The following is a 17,425-nucleotide window of genomic DNA, read 5'->3' on the forward strand; positions in this document are numbered from 1 at the left end:
TCATCGCTAATATGCAAACCATGTTTTTTTCTTGTTGAATTTGACTGACGTTAAGAGACTTTACTGACTGTGTTTGCATTTGTTTTTAATTTCAATAATTTGAATTTATGAAACGGTACTTTCTTGAAAATGATTTACAATAATGCAGCCGACAGTTATACGCGTTTTGCGAATACATTTTCCTCATCAGCCTATTTACAACGCATAGCCTATTCATTTGAAATAGTAGCAATAATAATAAAGGTCAAATTCAAATAATCATATTTTGCACATCAGTTTTCGCCGTCTTTTATTTCAGTCCTAATTTGCCGGTGTGTGTTTGTGTTTTCACGAGCAGTGAGTGATGTGCTCAGGGAAATTATCCCTGTTGAATTAGCTCTAAATAAATGTTCCAGGTATGAGGACCAGCTCCTGCTGTCTGTCAGGACGATTATGAAGAGGACTCACACCTCCCACCGGCCTGAGCGCGCACTGCTGCAGCCTCCAGCGATCAGAGACAGTCCTTACATCACGGAGCTGCGCGCGACACACGACTCACGGACACACTACTGCTCGTGACTGCACTAATCATGTCTGTTAGAAATAATAATAATAATAATAATAATAATAATAATAATAATAATAATAATAAACTAAAGAAAAAATGCAGCTTGCATACTTTTTTTGGAATTTTATTTGCATATCGCATGCAGTAGTTTAAAAAGAAAGAAAGAGAAAAAAAACTTTCTTAAGGATATGTAATAAATGTAACAACAATGCGCAATTATATTTAGTAAGATATATATCTTGTGTATGTAAATACACTGTAATGCACGAGCAAACCCTCTTAAGCCACAGCATGAATTATTATTAGCCTAATATTATTATTATTTTTTTTTATAAAGAAATGACAAATGGGAAAATATCATCATGTCATCCGTCAACCGCCGAAATAAATCCAAAAGAGAGAAAAGTGCAGCAGATAAACGACGGGAACGCGACGGCGAGGAGCACAGGCGGCTTTCTGTGCGGGTTTTGTTCCGGAATTGCGAGAGAGGGGCGGAGACGGAATATTTAGATGAGCCGTGATTGACAGCTCCTGTTTCTCCAACGCTCTCAGAAACTCGCCTGCTCCTTCCAGCAACTCTTCACTCTCCACTCCCGAGCACTACAAACAAACGGACGCTAGGGGATCTTCATGACGGCTCTCTGCTGATCGCTCGCTCCTCTTCTGCGCTTTTATTTGTTTTCTTTTATTAGTTTATCCCTGCGCGCGCTGGTTAAATGCGCTGATTGCATCGATCAGCCCGTTCTCTGCCCTCCCGCGTTCCTGTTCTGGAGAAGCTGTAATAATGTCCTATCCTCAGGGTTACCTCTACCAGCCCCCGGGCTCCCTGGCGCTCTACTCCTGTCCGCTGGCCGCCCCGAGGAGCGAGGAGCTGGCCCGGTCCTCGTCCGGTTCAGCGTTCAGCCCGTACCCCGGATCTGCGGCGTTCACAGCCTCGGCCAACGCTTTCTCCAGCCCTCTGCCCTACTCCACAGATCCAGCCACGGGATTCCCGTCTTACATGGTAATCAGCAGCTGTGGATGTAGAGCCGTCGCCATTCACCAGGCATTGTTCTTGATAGGAATGCATGAATATTGCATGATCGGATGGTTATAGTTTTGGTTGCGGGTTCAGGAGTTGCATGCGCGCGCGTGTGTGTGTATGTGTATGTGTGTGTGTTTCAAAGGGAAGCTCGAGAGGGACGTGAATACAAATTCAGCTGGTTGTGATCTAAATTTATTTTGTTGGGCGATAAAGTTGCGAATAAAATCGACAGCCTTAAATGCGTGCTTATTTATTTGTAACAGTAACAGCGTGCGTCTAAATATGCCTTGGCCCACTTTACAATTTACTTTTGCACGGCCTGTTCTACACCGCGTTATTTTTAGTCAATAACTCAAATTATTAGTTGTGACATTTTTACATTATTAATATCAAGAAGAAAAAAAATGTGTGCGACTGTACAGTATATTTTTGAGATGAGATTTGGAGGGATGTGCGCTTAAAGAGGCGTTATTTAATCGTCTATTGATGAATCGCAATGCTAATGCCATGGCACATGAAAGCGGGGAAACGCTCCATATCCAGTGGTTTTCTAATAGGATTTGTAATGCTGCGCTTCACTGATATGCCTCTGACACTGAAAGAGCACTGGGAAAGTCAGCCTGGTGATTATGCAAAATGGCTGCAATTACCCATTATCTGTTATCCACCCCGGGTCCATGTAATTGTGCATTCTGACAATTGCATGAAGGATTAATCATTATTGGCTTAATTATTATTAGTATTATATTTTGGTTTATAATAACATGCATTAATAACATTAACTTTGCATAACGCAGAATAGATCATTAGTTGCATTCATAAAGCGTTGATTTATTTTGTTTAATTTGCGCTACATTTATTATATGTAGTAAAGAAGAAGAAGAAAAAAAAGCTGCACATAAAAATAAATGATAAGACAGGTTACTGACAAAAAAATCTGTCGTTTTTGAAGGGCTCTCCGTATGACGCCCACACCACGGGAATGGCAGGAGCCATCAGTTATCACCCGTACGGGAGTCCCGGTTACCCGTACCAGCTCAACGACCCCGCGTACCGGAAAAACGCCACGCGGGACGCGACGGCGACGCTAAAAGCGTGGCTCCAGGAGCACAGGAAGAACCCCTATCCCACGAAAGGAGAGAAGATCATGCTGGCCATCATCACCAAGATGACCCTCACGCAGGTGTCCACCTGGTTCGCCAACGCCAGAAGAAGACTCAAGAAGGAGAACAAGATGACATGGGCTCCACGGACTAAAAGTGAGGATGAGGACGAGGACGACGGCGACGGGGAGAGAAAAGACGAGCGCACGGATAAAAACACGGACAACAGTGAAGCGTCTGCTGAGGACGAAGGTGCACTAGTATTATTATTATTATTATTATTATTATTATTATTATTATTATTAGTAGTAGTAGTAGTAGTAGTAGTAGTAGTAGTAGTATGCGTTAATTTAATTTAAATGCATTCACGGTCGATAAAATGTAAAAAGTAAAATGTACTGCATATATTGTAAAAATATTTGACGTTTGAATTGTGTAGCTCTATTAATTATATGTGAACATGGACCACAAAACCAGTCATAGGCATAGAGCATTGTATGGGTCAAAATGATCGATTATTCTTTTATGTCAAAAAATAAATAAATAATAAAAAAAAAATCATTATAGGATATTAATATATTTTGCCAATTTGCTTTACTTAATATTTCAAAACGTAATTTTTGATTAGTAATATGCATTGCTAAGAACTTCGGACAAATTTAAAGATTATTTTAGTTTTTTTTTTTTTTTTTTTTGCTCCCTCAGATTCCAGATTTTCAAATAGTTGTATCTCAGACAAATATTGTCCTCCGAACAAACCACACATCAATGGAGAGATGATTTATTCAAATGTGTAAATCTCAATAATAATAATAATAATAATAATAATAATAATAATAGATGAATAAATAAAATAAAAAAATACGCTTATGACTGATTTTGGATCCTACACAATTGTAATCGAGGACATTCGCGTCGTAATGCGAATTTAAGGGGAGTTCTGGGAGTTTTTGACAGCAGTAACTCACGGTTGCGTGCTCTGTGTCCACAGGCATCGGTTTGCACCTGACAGATCACTCGTGCTCGGTAGAATCTGACGGAGAGAAGGTCACGTGCAGAGCCGGAGACCGGGTTTGTGATTCTGGACCCGATATCAAGGACAAATGCGACTCTGGTGATCTGGACACGGGCCTCGAGGACAGACAGAGAGCCCCGACACCCGAGCCGCTGACCTCCTCCCCTCTGACCGCGGTGGAGGCCCCTCTCTTGACCCATCATCACCGAGAGAACAGCACCAACAAAACATGTCTGGACGGTCAAAACCAAAGCGTGAAGCCTAAGCTGTGGTCATTAGCCGAGATCGCCACTTCAGACCCAAAGCAGCAGCAGAACTGTCCCCCGGGCGTTGGCCTTCTGACCTCCCCGGCGTCCAGCGCGTCTCCAGCGGGCGCAGTGTACCCCGCCACCTCTATATTGGGAAGACCGCTTTATTACACCTCGCCGTTTTATAGTAGGCCTAATTACACAAACTATGGCAGCTTCAGCCCGCTGCAGGGCCAAGGGATACTGCGATATAACTCAGCTGCTGAGGGACTCCTCCGAGCCGAGCCTCTGCTGAAGACCAGTCCAAACCAGACCGAGCAGCACTTCAGGGCCTCCAGCGCAGACTCCAAAAAAGGTGCGTAAAGGGTGCACATATATATATAGCCTATATATATCAGACAGCGTATTATTTAACTGATTAAATGTAGATTAAACAATTGTCTATTCAATAAAGTAATATTATTAATCAGTTGAGGCACTTATAATATAACACGTCTGTTTTCCCGGTTTCGAGTCATTGTCGCATGTTTTAAGTTATTTTATTGTTTGAAGTGACATTAGTTTATTTTATGTTTTCTCCTAATCTAACGCTAGTGTCCAGTCTGCGTTATATGAGATATTTAAGCTGTCCAAACGCTGTAGTAATTCCCCTTTACTGAAACGGGTGTGTGTTTTCTGCAGACCCCAGCGAGGTGTTCACAGTGAGATCCCAGTCATACCTGTCGAGTTAAAGACGACGAAGATCTTCAAGTAAGTCGCTGATATAAGCATTAAAGTGCAGTTTATGTGCCGTTTTCATGACAACGGTGGAATGTTTCCTAAAGCCACTTCCTCATGTTTGATTAGTCACACTGTTCTTGTCAATGTTCCGTTGAGTATGACTGTGTGAGGCCTGCTTTATGTTTGTATAGATTAATTGTGGATTTCTAAATTTAATGCAGTAGATTTATAAATATATATATATATATATATATATATATATATATATGTATATGTATATGTATATGGAAGTGGGCTGATGTAGGTTCTGTTTCCTTGGTTCACAGGTAGGTGTCACAATTGCTTTGAACAAAGCGAACAAGCCATCCCCCCCCCCCCCCATGCTGTTTGAAACTAACATTTGCTCTTCCGTGGATCTTTATGTGTGCCACTGTACACCCACGGACTACAGAGCACCTGCCTATAGAACAATAACACGTGCGATTATGGAAGGGAAGAGGAAATTCTTTTTTAAGGCACAAAAGCCAGTCTGGTTTGGATGAACTGTTGTGTGACTGTACTTTACCCCAACACATGTGACTTTCGATGAGGAGACGATTTCTCAGGATCCCTACAGTAGCTTCATTGCCGCCAGTCGTGCACGCGCATGGGCCTCTCTAGACCTGTCAGACTCTCAGTGCTAGCAGTCGTGCACGCGCGTGGGACTCTCAGTGCTGGAGGTGTGGAGTGTAAACGAGAACTCGGGACTGGTATAAACTTGACTAAGAGTGGAATACATTTGATATTTATTTTTGTAGTAATGCCTATAATTTATGCAAGTTGTATTGCAACGGTAACTGAGCATTGTTTTGTAAATAAACCATGATTGGTTTTTATTTAAAAAGCCGAAGTTACGCAATGTTGTTAACAAGGAGACTTTTACTAATTTATATCTCTGATTGTAAATAAAAAGCGCTAGTCTGCACTGGCACCATGTGGACTGCCCTGTTTTCAACACTTAATGAGATTCTAATCGCTGTGTCATTCTTTCACACTGTCATGATGTATATGTGTCGGGACTAATCCAGACCTGCCATTCAGATCATAAAACACGGCGCCATTTACACATGACACGTTTCAAACTCTCCTTTTAAATGAACAAAAGTGTGTTTAAAATCTTCAGTGTGTGTATGCAGTCTGAATGCTGAATGTGCTCTGGATGGCAGTGAATATTAGAGGCTGTTTATAATCCAGGCCTTCATCTATTTTTCAGCCTGATGAACACAGGGCTGGAGGGGAAGTGTTATGAGCTCCCGGCGGGTTTAAGATGCTCAGTCGGCCTTCATCATAGACTGATACTGAACGACCCATAAAATCACATCTAAACACCTGCCTGCTCCTGCAATGACGTCTCTCTTATACAGACCCCGTTAACATTGTCAAGGCGTTAGTTAAACAGAGCACTGTTAACCTCAACAACCTTTCGATACGGCTATTAAAATATGTGCTCGGTTCTTAAATATAAAGGCTGCCCAAAACAAAGGTAATAGCTAATAATAATAATTATAAGAACAAGAAATAATTTAATAATACTAATAATAATACTACTAATAATAATAATAGGCTACTAATAGTAGGGCTAACGCGATTTAATAATAATAATAATAATAATAATAATATAAATTGTTTCGATAATAGCCATCAATTTAAATGTAAATACAGATTTGAAACGATTCATGATTAAACATTTTGTTTATGTTTAATGCCATAAGACATCGAACTGAGTTCATGTCAACGCTGTGATGATTGTGTCGCTTTTCTCGATAATATCGCGTCTGGTTTTGTCGTTTGAAGCGTGTTGTGCTGTGCATATATATTCCTGCGCTAAAGGCTTCATTATTAGAGGTGAATTATTGAAATTCAGTCTTTAATCTCAGGTGGGATCCTGGGGGGATCGACCACTGTTGTCAAAATGGCACCACAGGCGGTTTCCATTCATACTCCCTTCAAATGCCAACATTTGTTCTCAATAAAAAGAGTTATTGTTTCTGTAAAACAGCCTTTGAAAACATCAGAGAAGTGCAGGCAGCTCTGTGTGATTGGGATCAGGTAAAGGTGAAGTGAAGGAGCGCGAGAAGCCTGTTCTTCGCGCCACTGAGGATAAAGACATTTATTTATCCATTAAGCAAATTTGAGAGAATATTGTAGTCACCGCTTTGAATTTTAAAATCATTATTTGACGACGTGTGTGTTCAATGCTGTAATGTTGCGTTTACGACTGGGAAAAAAAAATTAAAACGAGGATTACATTGATCTTTTAATGCGGTTAATGGGATTTATTAATAATTACAAGATATGCAAAACGAAAACGCCTAAAGACGTTTGACAGTTAGGCTACTTTATGGAAAATGTTTAAGCGTCTCTCTCTCTCTCTCTCTCTCTCTCTCTCTCTCTGTGTGTGTGTGTGTGTGTGTGTGTGTGTGCAACGCATGCTGGTCCCGCATAGTTCAGTCAATCCGAGCACATTAAAACCCGATCTGAAACAGCCTCTAATGGTCTCCCTCTATTCTGCACCGTTTATCTTTACAACTTTAATCTCCCATTAGAGTCAGGCCGTAAATAACATTTCAGGTCAGGAAAGGAGAGAAAAAGTATTAACAAATCGAATACATGTGTGTTTAATAAGATACATCAGAGTGTCCGAGGCTCTAAAGCGAGTCCTGGGTCGGTTCCTCCATAAAGGTGTCACAGGAGATGTCCTCTCATTAGACTGATCAAGGCACGAGAAAGAGAGAGAGAGAGAGAGAGAGAGAGAGAGAGTTTGTCCACACGGACTCTAAATAAGATCATTAGAGCAGTCAGCTCCGGACAAATACAGAGATCTCCTCTAAAGACACGGGTGTGTGTTTTCAGGGAAGCTGTTTTAGGACCTGCTGTTTAGTGTTCATTTCATTTGACAAAATGATACTTTTAGTTGCTGACACGTATAAGAACAGTTTACTATTTTGTTAATTTGTCCGCTTAAAGAATAAAATGAACTTTTGGAAAGTATTTAACGTTAATTAAGGTTTTGTTTTTGTTTTTTCTTGGGTGAATATGTGTTATGTGGTACTACTTTGTATAGAAAGAAAATCATTTTTTCGCGAATAATCAAGAAGGGCTGATTGAACCTAAACAGTGGCAAAGTGACAAAGAAAGCAAAGAGAGAATAAAGACAAATATCGGTCGAGAGTTTAATAAAGGTGTGGATGAGGGCAGGCCGAGGGGATGCTATTCTTTAATATGTCACTGTTTGCACTAATATGAGATGTAACTAAATATCGTTAAGTATCGTTTCTCACACGCCCAGCTAATAATATATATATATATATATATATATATATATATATATATATATATATATGATTACAAGCACAAATTAAATGCAGGAAAGGCAGAATAATCTCAAGCAAAATTACTGTAGATGTTTTGTTCATACAAAATAAATAAAAAAAATTTGCTCAACTGCATAGATAGATAGATAGATAGATATTCTTTATTTTCAATGGATATAATCGTATGGTTTTACTGTTTTATACAGAATATTTGCTGTTTTTATGCTAATGTGTTTTTAGTCATCTATCAAAGAAATGCATAAAATGAATCCGAAACATTAAAGAATGTGAAGCACTATTAGTGTTTTGCGGTGTGTGTGCTTTAGCTTGGCCTGCCAGCATTTCACCGGTCTGACACAATCGCTGTTTGTTCCACACACAGGTATCAGATTTACTGCTCTCCCGTGATCTGACGTGATCTCATCTGATCTCCCGCGTCACACGCTTCTCTCTGTTAACACCGGGGTATGATTCAAGAAAGATGGCCGGGCTAATGAGCCCGCGCTCACAACTGAGGCAAACACCGAGTCCCCATTAGCGGCTTGGGCTAAAGTTTAAAATAAGCCACGTGTTCTCTCAGCGTTTAAGTTTCCATCTCTTCGCGACACATATTACATTTCGGTCATGCCTCGCAGACAAACACAGTATCCCCCCGCAGTGTTGCCAACTTCTTTCAATGGAAAGTAGCTAAAGCCAGTTTAAAAAGCCGCTCAATGTCGCTAGATGACGTCGGTACGCCAATTTGCATATTCACTAAAATTGCCTTTTACATTTGTTTGCCTCTCTGTGCTCTCATACTCTTTTGTAATGCAGCCAAATTCAAATAAAATAGTTTATAATTTATATATTCTACTGTTTATGTTGTCAGACAACTGGATTAAAATGAAATAATGACTGAAATGTGGCCCTTTAAGACTACATAACCAGCTCTCCCTTCCAAGAGGTTCATCTGCACAAAAAATCCAGAAATATAATTGAGCTGTTGTCTGATTAAATCATACACATAAAATAAGACAAGGCAAAGGCAATGTCTGTGCTGTGATTTTGGCTATGTTTGCATGTAAATATAGAGTAGCAACAGAATATCTCGGCTATTTTAACTGAAAATGTGTTCCTCTCAGCTGCTAGCTGAACAAAGCAGAGAAGGGGGTGAGTGTCCCAGAAGTCACTAGATTTGTCGCTAGGGGGTCTGAAAAGTGGCTAGGTTGGCAATACTGATTCCTCAAAGAACCACAGCAGCCATTATCCCAGAAGGCTACTGAATGAAGTTCCTCCGGTATCACCGCTAATTAAAATTCTGTTTAGCGGCCCAGGCCAGAATGATAATTGGCTAGTTGGCCTTAACTCGCAGTTCGTCGACTAAAAGACGGGGGCAGTTTTTTCACGTTTTAGAGAGCCGTGTTCAGCTGATAGCATCTGCTCCAGCCGAGCCCAGGGTCAGGCCAGAGCTTGCCGCTAAGTCATTAGCTCAAATTACTCTGCTAGTTTCTCTCAAGTTTTGCAGGGCTCAGGCACTCGATCTGCCCCGGCTGCTGTCCGGCTGCTTGTGGCTCCCTGGGAAGCCAATACTCTCCGAGGGGATCAGGGCGGCATTAACCCTCTATCCCTTCCTCAGAGAGTTCACCGATGCCCGCGCTTCCCCGGACAAATATAGCAGCCCTGAACTAATGTGTCTGGAAGAGCAGAATCTATCAGATAGCGTCTTGCTGGCCAAATCCCGGGCAGGATCATTGACCCATTGAAGTTCTCGGTAAGTTTGCTTACTCAGGAGTCTACACTGGGTTTTTGACAAGAGGAGACAGCCTGTCGTTCTTTGAAACTGGGAACTGTGAAAAGAGAATATTTGCTCATCACCAATACATTTATAGGACATTTCTTATCAGATGTCAAGTAGACATTTGTGACCCTGGACTGCAAAACCAGTCATAAGGGTCAATTGATTTGAGATTTAAACTGGAAGCTGAATAAGTAAGCCTTCCATTGATATATGGTTTTGCTAGGATTGGACAATATTTGGCCGAGATACAACTATGTGAAAATCTGAGGGTGCAAAACAATCAAAATAATGAGAACATCTCAGCAATGCATATTACTAATCAACAATTAAGTTTTGATATATTTACGGTAGAAATTTTATGAAAAATCCTCATGGAACATGATCTTAACTTAATATCTTCGTGAAGTCCTCGGCTTGATGGGACGCTCCCGTCTCATGTGTCCCGCTGTAAGACATGAATGTGGCACACATTCTTTTGGTTGAAGTAAAGCTGTAGATCTTGATTTTTCCCACAGTGAATCTCTCTCTAGTCGTCTTTCTTCACCCTCCACCCTTACTGTGTAATTACTCACTGAAGGTTATTGCTGCAGGATGCTAACTAATAAATGTGCGTGTGTGAGATGAAGCAATAAGTCAAAACTGGTTTTGCTTCAGGACCCAGATTTAACATTGGACACATTACCAACATGGTTTAAAAGTAACAAACATTAATTAAAATTAAGCTTTTAATAAATCTTCGATGTCTATGCAATAAAAGGCAAAAGATCTGAAATTGGTGCTACATGACAAGAGAAAAGAAAGAAAAAAGTCTGCAGCATTTCCTTTTCTCAAAAACCTTACTATCCAGAATGTACGTTTGTTTTTGGTGCCGTCCTACTTTTGTTTCACCAGTCTGTGGGTGCGAATGCAAAATTCCAGAAATCCCATCTGTAGTTTTAACGAAAGCCCTGGGACTGTCAAAAATGACACGTTTTGATGTTTTTAATTACATTTCAGTGACAAATAAATGCAGATATCTGATGCACATTGTTCATTGTAATATTATTTTTTATACATGACAAAATTAATAGGGAAAATGAACAGCACAAGAACAGCAGCAGACAGAATAACACTGGACTAAATGTCATATAAAGTTTGTCTCAGTTGTGTGCTTCATGTTCTTGGAAACAATAATTTACAGCACAAAACACACTGTGGTCGACGCAAACCAAGTTTGCTTGTTTTGCGAGTGAAGCCATATTTAATATAGATCATGTTTTCTCACACAGTGTTTGTGGTTTTTGAGGATGAAGGCGTGTCACAACCTGTCCAACTCGTTACAGTTTTGTAATGTAATACCAACTAACTGTGCATGATTATATGTTTAGGAATGTTTTATTTGTTGGATTCTACCACCACAATAAGTAATGACAGGCCGTGCTTTACAGGGATTTTACCATGGTCATTATCCTGAATTATTTTACTCTTCAATGGTGCAATGGATCAATCAGAATCACGTATGTCAGAGATCTGGTTAATAATCATTTGTTATGCACACCCTCACACACTTCCACATGCAAATAACATTAATTTGCCTATACATAAATCTATCGAAAAAACAGCGGTGTTTGTGGGCAGCACAATGAAAAACAAAACAAATAAGGGAAACATTCTGTAGAGTTTCATAGCATGCAAATCGTTACAACATTTCAAGACCTACTGTACTTTAGTCATTTTGACATAAATCAGCATTAGATTTTTTGAGTGCTCCAGTGAAACCAGTAGCCACAGTGATGCTGTCACATCTGTGCTCCAGTGAGGATGAGGATGTCCTGATGATGGAGGAGGAGAAGTCTGCTGTGACAGAGACCCACAGGTGGAGGAGCACGAGCAGACGACACACTTTCTCTTTCAGCTCTGTTGTGAGGTGTTTAAAGTGAGCATGACAGAGCTTCCCAACCTCTTCCTCCCGCGTCCTCCCTCGAGTTGCGTTTGCCAGATTTTCTTGTTAAATGCTATCTGTCAGGTTTATCAGCTAATTAGCGGCGGCTGCCTTTAAAGCGCTCCTCTGTCTTTCCCCTGTCTGTCGTCTTTTTTGAAGAGAGTTTATTAGAGTGTTCAACAATGTCTAGGGAAACAGAGACACAGGAGAAACTCTCAGAGCTCTTTAATGTGACGATGAATCAACATCCACCGTTGTGCAGAAAGACTACAAACTCATCACCTGGAGAAGCCGACTGCATTGTGATTCATGTTTGTCAAACTCCACGACAGAGTTTGCATGCAGGCAGGAAAGAACAGCAGTGGACAGATTTGAAGAAGAAAAGAAGGGAAGGCAAGGACAAAAGGATAATGCACAATATTACCTTAAAGTACAAAACAAGTCATATATGTCACTACACTTTTTTTTCTGTTCCTATGATAAAAAAAAACGTAAAATGCTCTTTCCAGGGAGGTTTTCCCTGCCACTTTCATTTTTAGGTTGCTCAATGATTCTTTATTTATGCTTTATCCAATGCTGCTGCATGTGAAAAAACATTTAATGTGAAAATGTTAAATAAATATTTTATTTTTATTTTTAAACCAATGCTGCAGTGGTTGTTGACATTTCTATAAATAAATGTGAATTTAATATAAAATGTGATTTGATAAAATCAGCGCTGCTGTGATAAAAAAAGGAATAAATGTGCATTCAATTTAAAATGTATTTTGTTGCATGCTACAGCAATTAATTTGAATATAATTTAAATATTTATTATTATTATTCATTTTATTTTATCACTGCCCCAGAGATTATATTTGATGATGATGATGATTAGTTTATTGACCAAATTAAATTGACTGTTTACCATGTTGTTTGTTTTAAAAAAGTACATTTCTGATATACAGTGTGTGTGTGTGTGTCTAGTCTAATGAAAAGTAAACAGTAGAAATGGGATTTTCCCCTCATATTTTAGGGATCATCATATTTGGGTGTCCTTGGCATTGTAAAGAAGCAACTGTTTAAAGCATTTTCTCCTCATGTGACAAAGCCCTCGTTTGCAGAGCAATAAACAAGTTGTTTTAGGTGATCCGTAGCACGACTAACAGCTCGTCGAACAGAAACTGTGGGAAGACCTCCTGACATTTCAGAAAATGAAGAAAACAAGAACAGACATTGATCTTCTGTCCTTGCGAGCATCTATTTATACTTGGGTTAAGGTCAATCTGAAGACAAACGGCATGTGGTGAGATGTCATGAAGATTGAGAAGTGGAGTGCCAACAACTGTGGCCAGCCGAGCCTGTGTCTGTGTGAAAATATGTGTTACTGCTAGCTCTGAAACTGTAGACGGCCAAAATGCTTCCTCCACATGCTCCGGGACGCTGTATTTTCTCTCATTATTTAGCATATTTCAGCAGTGGAAATGTCAAGAGTTCAGCCTCAGCTCTTTTCCTCAGAAACCCTCTAAAGCTGATATAATTCAGAGCCGAGAAGCTTATAAAAGAGCTGAAAAGTATGAAAAGTAGTGTTTACTTTGGTCTGTTGCAGTTGGCCTCGCAGCCGCGCTTACACACGCTTCATAAATCAGCACTTTCTCCTTTCTTATTGTCTCGCGACCATTATTCTCAATTACTTTCGACGTGTCTGTGAAAAAAAGTATCAAGAGACGGTATTTAACTATGTTATTAAGCTATCCGAAATGAAAAGTGATTAGAGAGTGCAACCAAAGTACAAGATACAAGGAGGCAAATGATTCTCTTGATAGGATTAGAAAACGATGAACCACTTCAAAAAGGTTCATCTGCATATCTCATTAAAGATACACTGGTTTTAAGTCCACTAATAACAATAATGGTGCTGAAAAATGTGCAGATGAATTCCCTTCAAAGCTCTCCACTTATACAGAAAAATGTGAGTTTTTAACCAAGGACTTTTTCTCTTAAGCTCCATTAATTGCCACAGATGTGAGGACCAATAAAGCAGCTGCTGTGTTGCTTTGTAATGCATTATGGGAAGAAATAAAATGTATCTCCAGGGGTAGCATAGCCTGCTCTTTTCTTTGTTTGTTTGTCATATTTTCATATTTTCACAGTGCAACCATGCAATAAACCTACAGCTGTGCTTTTGATGAATAGGATGAAAAGGAGTGATTCATCAATCGATAACAAAGTGGAGAGGAAAGAAAAGTGTTCGAGGTCTGGGATCAGAATCACATGGTTACACAGCACATTCACATCGGTCCACGCTGAAGACCAGAGCTGTACATAAGCAACCAAACTCAAAATGTGAAAGAGCTGTTTCATATCAACCAGACTTTAGACCTGGGTAAATTAAACGTGAATTAGACATTAAAAATCTCATGTGTTTCTGCATTGTATGAACTCATAGTTTGAACTGAACTATAACTGTTTTCTCAAACGATAATGATAGTTGCTTCACTGAAGAAAGAGCAGAAGGTCTTCCTCACCATACTGATGTTTATTTTGTAAAATGGAAAGGTAAGAGAACTCATCTGCACTATTTTCATTTTTAAAACCGGTCATTTGGACCAGGACTGGGAAACAGGAATGGTTTGGCTGAATTAGTCAAAGAAATGTACCTCTCATGAGATAATTGTAAGATGAAACAAGGTTTGAAATCAGTGTTGAGCTGTTTGCCCCTGCTGGCAGAACCTGTAACTACACTGATTCTCAGGCAGTCAAATATTTATATGTGTTTTTACACAAATAGTAGGTTTCCTTGTATTATAGTAACAGATACACTTTCTTGGCCTGGACAATGAGCAACTAAATTAAGAGTATTTTATCAAAATGTGAACACATTTATATAACAATGCATGGATTGCCTTTGAGCTAAAATATTCATTTGTAGCATCCCTGACATTTTAAGTTAATACTTTACTAATTTAGCAACACATTCACACGGTTCATTGATGTCGGTTAAAGGAAAAGTTCTCACCAAAATTAAAATGTCCTCATCCTCAGGTCATCCGAGATCAGGATGAGTTTGTTTCTTCATCAGTTTTGTGCCGTCAGAATGAGAGTCTGATAAAAACATCCCAATAATCCACAGCACTCCAGTCCAACAGTGAACATCTGGAGAAGACAAAAGATGAAACACATCCAGCATTAAGACGTTTTTAACTCAAACACATAGAGTCTATAATCATAATAACACTTCCTCCAGTGAAAAAGTGCATCTCCTGTTGTCTCTCACCTAAAAATCCAGACACATATTAGTTTAGATCTGTTTAAACGCTGCTTGATCTGTGCAGATTACTCTCCTGATTCAGACCAGAACAGTGTTTCACTGGAGGAAGTGCTATTATAGATTATTAATATATTATATGACTCATATTTTAGTTAAAACGTGTCTTATTGATGGATTTGTTTCATCACTGAGTAAAATGCAGACATGCTGCTGGAGTCGTGTGGATTACAAGTGTTGAATGTTTTTAATTTGAAATTAATTTTATTAAAGTAAAAATTAAAAACTTTGCTTAAAGCCTTTTGATTTTTAATGCATTAATTATGCCTTGTAATGCACCTTATAATGCATTATACAATCTCATGAATAATTGTAACCACAGTGAACACATTATATAACACTTATCAGTTCATTGTTACATTGCGCATTTGACAATTGGTTATAATTATTTATGACAAGATAAAATGTATTGCAACGTATTCACAGTATAAATAATTGTAATGTATTATACCCTTAATTAACCCTTTATAATGCATTATAAAAGTTTTAAGTAAAGTGTTACCATAAATATATTAGTTTTAAGTCCACTAATAACAATAATGGTTTTGTAATATTTCGAAAAAATTCCTGTGGGAAGCACTCTACTTTTATACAGAATACACACACACACACACACACACACACACTCACACACACTCACGTTTGTTTTTGTGTAAAGTGTGTTCATCCCATAGGTGTAATGGTTTTTATAATGTAGAAACTGTATATTCTATCTCCCTTCACCAACCCTACACCTAACCCTAACCCTCACAGGAAACTTTGTGCATTTTTACTTTCTCAAAAAAACTCATTCTGTATGATTTATAAGTGTTTTGAAAAATGGGGACATGGGTCATGTCCTCATAAGTCACCCTCTCCTTGTAATACCTGTGTCATACCCATGTCATTATACAGAGTTGTGTCCTGATATGACACACACACACACACACACACACACAGCCCAAAACATTTTTTTCATGTCCCAGTTACCAAAAGCCACAGTCACCAGACAATTATATTGGAATTCTGAAGGTCAGGATGAAAAAAAAAAAAAAAGTGATTATTTTTTATTTTTTTACTTTTTTTTTTTTTTTTTGCATACGCAAGAAAACTGTTTTGCCTCAAGTACTTCTTTGAGATTCCTGTTTGAAGTTAGCAGTGTGTTTGTCTGAGCCCTGCCCCGTCCCGCAGATGAAGAGTTACCCCTCTGGTGTGGAGATTGGCTGTTCCCTCCTCTTCTATAAATAAGGTTCCTCCCCATCTGCGGCCCGCCAGAGTCTGAGGCTGTTCATGGTGGCATCTCTCGCATGCCTTTCAAGCCCATCGCACTCAGCCAAGTCACACAGGAATATTAGTCGTTTCTCATCTAATCAGTCCATCCTTACGCCCAAGACTTCAATTCATTAGAAGCTCTCAGCGATGCAGGCCAGCTGTTTCCCGCCGCTTGGCTGAGAACGAGGTGAGGAGAGACAGGCAACCCAATCCACGGCTGCGCTCCATGCAGAGCGCTTTAAAGCTTTCTGTTAGAGCTGTAATGTGGGGCTGCTGTGTACACTAATTCAATCAGGTGCACACAGACCCACGCGTCTGCGGCTCTCACACTGAAGAAAGGAGGGATGAGTCTGCTTTTTCTTTTCAAAATGATAAGTTGCAGTGGCAGTCTGCGTGAGGAATGCGCAGACACATTAAGCTGGATATCAGAGCGGGGAGATTACGAGATGTATTGTGTCTGCTTTGGACAGAAGTGTTCCACTCTAACAGGGAGGAGGGGAAGTAGTTTAAGGGGATCGAGATGCAGACATATATCTGCATGCGCTTGCTGAACGTGCCTGATAAAATATTGACTCAGCCATAATCTGGTGAGCTCCAAATAAAGCCTGACTTGCTGATGGTGCGGCCGTGTGGAGTGTGGAGTGTGTACCTGACAGCAGTTTCTTCAGAGAAAGGACACTCTGTAAGAAGAAGGAAAAAAATAAAATATAAAAATAAATTAGGCAGCAAAAGTATAGATTATTCTGTTCAAGGATTAGTTCACCTAAAAATTAAAAATGATTGATTATTTACTCACCTCCAGGCCATGCAAGATGTTTATGTTTTTCTTTATTTAGTCAAAGAGAAATTAAGGCTTTGGAGGAAAACATTCCTGGATTTATACAATTTTTGAGGGTCCAAAATCAAAGTAATCCTCAAAAGCCCAGGCAAAAAATAAGGGTATTCACTAGTTCCATGATGTCTAACTCCGATCAAAAAAGCCCAAAAGTTCTCAAAAAGATCAAGGCAAATTTGATTTCTCATGTCATGATGCCTTTAAAGGGATAGTAGTCATCTTTCACTCTTCCTCATGTTGTTCCAAACCCGTATGAGTTTCTTTTTTCTACTGAACACAAACAAATGAAAAATAATACTGAAGAATGTTGCAAACCAAACTGGC

At 39.4% G+C, this 17,425-nt stretch overlaps 1 protein-coding gene and 1 long non-coding RNA gene across 2 annotated transcripts; both read left to right on the plus strand.

Annotated features, from left to right (window-relative positions):
• The first annotated feature begins 987 nt into the window (after nucleotides 1-987).
• LOC113081701 (iroquois-class homeodomain protein irx-2-like) lies at nucleotides 988-4,300 on the plus strand. The gene is made up of 3 exons (XM_026253737.1): nucleotides 988-1,550; nucleotides 2,524-2,926; nucleotides 3,666-4,300. Exons 1-3 carry the CDS (start codon nucleotides 1,332-1,334, stop codon nucleotides 4,298-4,300), a joined length of 1,257 nt encoding a protein of 418 aa, XP_026109522.1. The 5' UTR covers nucleotides 988-1,331.
• A 329-nt stretch (nucleotides 4,301-4,629) lies between these two features.
• Nucleotides 4,630-5,627, plus strand: LOC113081700 (uncharacterized). The gene is made up of 2 exons (XR_003282263.1): nucleotides 4,630-4,687; nucleotides 4,984-5,627. It is a non-coding gene; the product is annotated as an uncharacterized LOC113081700 (long non-coding RNA).
• Nucleotides 5,628-17,425: the final 11,798 nt, after the last annotated feature.

This window comes from Carassius auratus, unplaced genomic scaffold (assembly GCF_003368295.1).
Source record: "Carassius auratus strain Wakin unplaced genomic scaffold, ASM336829v1 scaf_tig00035036, whole genome shotgun sequence".
Taxonomy (NCBI): domain Eukaryota; kingdom Metazoa; phylum Chordata; class Actinopteri; order Cypriniformes; family Cyprinidae; genus Carassius; species Carassius auratus.